Source organism: Camellia sinensis, chromosome 1, assembly GCF_055761805.1.
Source record: "Camellia sinensis isolate YWXY chromosome 1, ASM5576180v1, whole genome shotgun sequence".
NCBI lineage: Eukaryota > Viridiplantae > Streptophyta > Magnoliopsida > Ericales > Theaceae > Camellia > Camellia sinensis.
This window is the reverse complement of record NC_138961.1, coordinates 1,836,348-1,843,159: the sequence shown is the minus strand read 5'-3', so window position 1 is coordinate 1,843,159 and position 6,812 is coordinate 1,836,348. Positions and strand designations below refer to the sequence as shown.

The 6,812-nt window shown below is 34.4% G+C and overlaps 1 protein-coding gene across 1 annotated transcript; it reads right to left on the bottom strand.

Annotated features, from left to right (window-relative positions):
• Positions 1-305: 305 nt before the first annotated feature.
• On the bottom strand, positions 306-5,751 carry LOC114274539 (calreticulin-3). Its single transcript, XM_028216501.2, has 14 exons — positions 5,525-5,751; positions 4,303-4,410; positions 3,827-4,019; positions 3,036-3,294; positions 2,811-2,867; positions 2,665-2,712; positions 2,255-2,341; positions 2,103-2,160; positions 1,884-1,951; positions 1,683-1,775; positions 1,542-1,598; positions 1,043-1,144; positions 866-901; positions 306-563 (listed from the first exon to the last, which is right to left on the bottom strand). Exons 1-14 carry the CDS (start codon positions 5,643-5,645, stop codon positions 552-554), a joined length of 1,299 nt encoding a protein of 432 aa, XP_028072302.2. The 5' UTR covers positions 5,646-5,751; the 3' UTR covers positions 306-551.
• Between the last annotated feature and the right edge of the window lie 1,061 nt (positions 5,752-6,812).

The following is a 6,812-nucleotide window of genomic DNA, read 5'->3' as shown; positions in this document are numbered from 1 at the left end:
TATTTCAAAAAATTCTTCTAAAAAGTACCCACTTTGAGCAAACACCAAAAAAATGTTCTTGCACAAAAATGTAAATGATATGAAAAAATAGGTATTCGTAAAATTTCATAGTTTTTATTTTCAAAAACGAAATAACAATGACAACGAATACAATACCAAACAGGCTTGTCATTCCAAATCCCCAACTTCTGCTGTAACCATCCAGGTGTGAGACCTAGAAGAGATGGTGCTTCCACTTGTGAAGTATTTCCAACTCGAAATTAAACTAGACCTAACTAACTCCAAAGCATGAAAGCTGCAACAAGTTAAAACAAACTCAATTTTCCATTGATTTGTAATGTAAAGGCTAAAATGGACCTTGTCCAATGAGGAAACAATACACAAAGTTCTTTAGAAGCCGCATACAATGCCAGGAAATACTTCTACAACTTCAGTTACAAGAAGAAATTTTACAACATTTGAAAATAACCGTTATTTTCAAGGAACAGATTAAAGCACGATTAATTGGAGCAGTGTGGAACTCATGCGAAACAGAGACGCAGAAGATTCCATCAGAGTTCATCCTGCAACGCCACAAATAGAAAATATCACCGAACTGAATGAAAATTCAACAATGTCATGAACAAAACAAATAAAAGAATACTGAAGTAACTTGTAAATTTTTGTAAATAATTTGGGAAATTGTCACATGAATATTGCCCTTGATGTGGGTCCACTACACGCTAAGAGCATAAGATATTTAAAAGCATAAATGATTTTTTTTTTTGGGCATAATTCTTGGAAATAATTTTAAAACTTGTCACATGATTAATGTCACTGATTATCCTAAGAAAGATTCGGAAGTAAAGCAGACATTCATGCTTACATGATAATCATCCATGTAGTCGCGACGACGATCATGCTGCAAAAATAAACTTAAACTTGTTAGAAATTACATTCCTGTATATCATTTTGTACTAACCGTATGCAGATTGCATATAAATACTTAGCTCACTAGAAATATCCAAATAGACAGTAACTTTTGATCATGAGAAATGCATACCCTTCTATATCTGTCTCTGTAACGCTCCCTATCTCGATATCTTCGATCATAGCCCCTCTCCTTTCTCCTCCTTTCACCTTCCTCTCTCGCTCTTTGAGCTTCCTGCATACACACAAGGGCTCAACTGACTCAGCAAACCTTTATGTAAGATAAGTTCCCTTTGTTTCGACTGAAAACATTTTCCAACAGAAAACGTTTTCAGAAATGCTTTCCTATGTTTGGTTGTCTCCTTGAAGCTAATGTATTAATGATTGATTTAATGGTGGTGGTGGAGGCAGTGGTGGTGGCAGTGTGGTTGTATTGGTAGGACTTTAGTTCAGAGAATGTTTTCCACCTTTTAAAAGTGGATAACTTTTTTTGACCAATTAAGCTTGTTTTCCGTTGACTTTCGTTTAAAGTTGTACCAAATGCCAGAAAATATGAAATATATTTTTCAAAAAATGTTTTCCACCCAACAAACAAAGCAAAACTGTAATGAGTGGTAAGTCTAGCAAATAACCTCTTCCTCCTTTGCTTTTCTCACTTTCTCTGCTTCTTCGAAGGCTTCCTTTTCAGCCTGAATTTTCAAAGAAAGAAAATCAAAATTACGCAATGCTATTAAGCATGGAACCCCCTGTACAAATAAAGAGCGGGAACACACCTCTCTATTAGCAAATACTTCCTCCACAACTTGTTTTGCATATGCTGGATCATCACAAATTAAAACGTTGTCGTAAACTGAACCACCCTTCACCTGCATTTCACCACATAATTAGACTCAGCAATCTCAAGTGAACAATTGTGTTCACGGCATAAAGATCATGGTATTAGCAATATCGGCAGATTGATACTCCCATCTCACCTGCCAAACTTCAATGCCCACATATTGAATTGGCTTCAGAACATAAAGGTCTGGGTCATCTTCAAATTCTGTGGGGGCAAGAAAGGTACACAAACAAATTTATGTGCATCTTAATACAGCAATGTCTGTGTCATGTGTGTACCTGTGTGTCCCTATATGTGTGTGCATGTAAGCATGTCATCTAGGTGGATAATAAGTATGATCAAATGCATGGAATACCTGGGTTATCAATCCAAGGAATCTTCCATTTGCCCTTATAGTTGGGATTCTTTATTTTCTGTTGTTTCAAAAAGCAAGTACTGATCAGAAATGCCAGAAAATAATTAAACTTGAAGACTTTTCTGGCAGTCATTAAAAATGTTTTCGCATACCTTGCGCTTCCATGGTCCCTTATATGCTGGATTTGGAACCTTTGGTGGTTTCCATATCCCATCCTCGTCTTCATCCCAGTTATCAGGCTAATGAAAGGGTAAAAGTAGATGGCATATAAGCTTCTTTTCTTCCCATTTTTTATGTGCATCAAATAAAGAAGAAACAGAAGAAAATATGTAACTCTTCCTTCTAAATTCAATGCAGATTAGAGAGGAACAAGAATAACTCATGGAGATAAAACTAAAATAAGGAAATATTTTTGGAAATAAAGTGCTAACTCAAACAATGTAATTGTCACACACCATACACTAAAATGAATTTGCAGCCAGACCACTATCAACCAGCCAGGCAGCAACCAATTACATGTCTTTGTTTAAAACTCATATACCACACACGTGAAATAACTAACCTTCTTGGCTTTTGGGTCAGGAATTTCAGCTGGGATTGAATCATATCCCTGACAAATCAAACAAATACGTGATGGAACACAAAATGCAAAAAGACGAAAAACAAAAATTAGCTTTAATAAAAGAAATAAAATAGAAACAATGATACCTCAGGTTTGACAGCATTAGGATCATCAATATATTCTCTATCTTCCCAGTCTGCAGGCTGTGACATAGCAAGTGAATGCTTTAGTCGAGCAAGTACATAGACAAGTGACAATACTCAAGTATTTGTAATAGATGATTTCACGGATGCAATTCTAGGCAAGTACAAAAGCTCAATAAATCAATCATGTTATAGATTGCTTTCAACATTTGAAGTTCAGGATGAAACCTTTTTCGCATTGATGTCCTTAATTTTTCGAGGAGGAAGGATATCCCAGTCTGTATACATGCTTCCAGAATCTCTTTCTCTATTGTCAATCAAGATGCTATAAGTTGCATCAGGTCTCAGAATAAATGTGTAAAAGTGTGTTAATTTATCTGTCTCACATTCAAGATCTTTCTTGACAGGGTAATTCTGGCCCTGGTAGGACAGTATTACATGTAGCTTCTTAGTCTGTGTGCCACATAGATCTGGTCCAAACATTAAACTGGACAGAATAAAATTTGTCAGCAAATGAGATTTTCTTTCCATGAAAGTAAACAAGTAAATAAATGAAATGGTTGAGAAATGAATTAAAAAAATAAAATAAGAGAAGTTAAACACCTACACCCACAATGCACCATCATAGACAACATACATTTGTGATACATTGGGCTCATTCCAATCAGCTAAAGCTTTTGGGAGAATTGATAACCTAACAAGCATATATTTTAAGACCCTAATCGCCAATTTCCTCTTTGATGGACAATATGGAACAAAGTTACATCATCCAGCTGTGTGAGTAAACTGAGAGTTGACTTAACCTATTAGAGGCATATGACATGAGAAGCAAAAACCTACTAAAGGGTTCCAGATCACTAGTACGCAAAAAATTCCCTCATCTTCCTAAACAAGATAATATGGATCAAATATTTTTTGTCTCTCAGAATTGCTTTACTAGATGCCATAGACTGAAAGACATACAATGATATAAAATTTGAATTACATGAAATACTCATAAAAGAGGGGGGAAAACTCACCTATAAGGAGTGTCCCCTCCGAACTTCTTCTGATTTACAAATCCAGAGAGAAGTTTTATGTAACCGCCGCCGCATTCAATGTCCTGCTCAAACTTTATAGAATATTGGAGAACCAATATCCTATTTTTATTGGTGAACTCGGGGATTTTTGCCGATATGGCAAAGTGCTTTGCATCCGCAGATGTTTGAATACCTACAAAATTAGAGTCATCATTTAGAAACTGCTATTTTGAGGCTCTTCAGCCTACTAATATAGATGAATGAAATTCAACTGTCCCAAAAAAAATGCAAAATAACAAAAACGGATAATTGGACCAATATGGAAACCACTCACTTAACTGGAGCAATAAGATAGTGTAAGCATACACACACACATATATATATACACACAAAATATAAGCATTATAGTTAGGACACAAATAATTACTTGGAATTCAAATAAAAGCCAGTGCAAATGAAACTCAGGGGATCATTACCCTTGTCATCTGGATCTCCAGACCATTTTCCAGCTGTGTGCTTAAATGAACCTGCTTTTCCCTCACTTTTTTTCCAGTCTGATCTAACCCACCTGCTTTGCCATCCATCTTTTTCCAGACAAACGGACGTACAGTTAAAACGAAGAATCCACATCCCAATCCAAAGAAAATTCACATAAGTGGTGAAATAACAAATATTAGCTATAAAAAAAAAAGCCATAAAAAAATAATTAATTCATTTCAGAGCCCAGTTTTCTAAACAGAAATAATCTTAATTCTGAGAGAAGGTGTAGCTTAGTCATTAACCTCAATGTCCATTTCATACTGTAGCTTGGCCAGTTTCTCCTATTTATCATGTTTCACCAATTGATCTCAGAGTATTGACCAGTCAAAAAAATTCCTCGAAATATATATATATATATATTTTTTTTTTTTTGGACATAGGAAGGAATTCAAAAATAAAAACTAGGAGTAAATAACAATTTGATCCTACCCAAAGAAGAAACAAAGCATTTCACGTGGAATATTGTGTTTTTTTTTTTTTTTGGCCCTTTTCTTTCACAGAGGTCAATTTTACCATTCCCCAGTTTGGTTCCAGAGAAAGCTCAGAAAAATCTAGGGGCGAAAGAAAACAAATTGAACACTCAAATATTCTACTCTACTCTTCAGTTTTTAGAAAGAAAAAAAAAATAGATGTGTGATCTCCGGGTTTTCAAGAAACACAGAAAGCAAATAACAATGGCTCGGGTTTCCCTTTTTCTTTTGCTTTGAGGGAAACCGGACAGTCGCTGAAGATTGAAAACCAGGACAAGAATAAATAAACTAAAAAAAGGCAAAGGGTACTAAACTAAACAGATTCTTCTACCCTCAACCTCAATAGTTCCAAAGAGAAAGCTGATTTACAATTGTGGGTTTTTGAGCAACATAGAAAGAAAATAATAACAGGTTCAGATTGAACGAATCAAATGAGTAAAAAGGGTAATAAACAGATTGAACACTCCAATCCAATCCAATCCAATCTTCTACTATTTCTAGTTAGTTCCTAGGAATAATTTAATTACGAATCTCTCTAGCGTTTTGAGCAAAACAGAAAGTAAACAATAATGATAAGGGGTTCAGTTCAGGCTTATGATTTGATTTCCTTTCTGGGTCACCAAACGGAGAAAAGATAGAAGGAATCAAACAAGGCACAAGGGTGAGAAAACAATATTGCAATTATTACCTTCGAAACGCTCTTCAAAAATGATTTCGGAGAGAGTAGAGTGAAAGAGGAGAGAGAGTTGGAGAGTGGGGAGTAGAAGAAGAAGAAGCAACGGCACAGATCGGCCGAGAGAAGCCGCCATCTTGCGGAAGCAAAACAGCTTCACTGTGTTGTGCTGTGTGTCGTCGTTTGGAGCGTTTGGCTTTACTTATTATAGGAAGTTAAACAACCAAAGGCCCTTTCTTGTCTGCTTAATTACAGTAGTATCCTCTATTATGGTTTTTCTGACTTTTACTTTTTTGTCCAATGAGAAACCATTTGGACGTTTCACTGCCCAATAGCATTGTTCCTACAACATTCCGTGGGGCCACTTAAGTCATTTTACTCCACTACCATTTTAAAAATTGGACGCCTGAGACCTTCTTTTTTCTTTTTCTTTTTTTTTTAATCAAAGCCGGTTGTTTTAAATTCAATTAATTTTATATAGATTTAATTTTTTTTTAAGAAATAAATTTAAAATTACTTGAATTATGCAAAAAGAAAAAGAATATGCATTATATTTGGCAACTTGGTTTTTAGTTTTTTTTTTTTTGATTTTTTTCAATACAAGACAAATATTTTACAAAATCAAAAAAAAATCAATCTAAACAAAATATTACATCAAATTTCATAATCATTTCACTTTTTCTCTCACAAACATCACATCAAACCACAAAAAAACTCAACTATCTTTCCAAACACAAAAAAAAAATTCTCTAATAATATCCTACAACTAAAAAAACTTACAAAAAAATTCACTTCCCAAACACTCACATATTTGGAAAGGGCTCGGTTGGGGTTGAATATTCAATTTCAACTTCTAAGAGCGTCCGCATCAACACAACTAAAATAATAAAAAGGTAAAATATAGCTAATAAATCATAAAATTATTCCTCTATTAGGCTCAACAAATTTTTTGTAAATTAACTTTTTGTTAAATTTACTACAATACCTCAACAACTTTGTTGAGGCACTATTCATTAGTTACATGATTTTTTATTATATTTTCTAGAGAAAAATTGGGCCAAAATTTTTAAACCAGTAGTCCACCCGGACGTCCCGTGAGTGCCTGTAGCAGAAGAAGAAAAAATGCCAAAAATTAGTCTAACCGGTTGACGCGGTCAACCGGTCAATGGCAAATTTTATTTTATTTTTTGTATTTGTTAAGAAATGTTTGGATGACACCTCATCAATTTAATAAAAAAATAAAGAATAACAAATACAATAAGAAATTAATATTTTAATAAGATTAAGTTAGAATAGAGAGTTT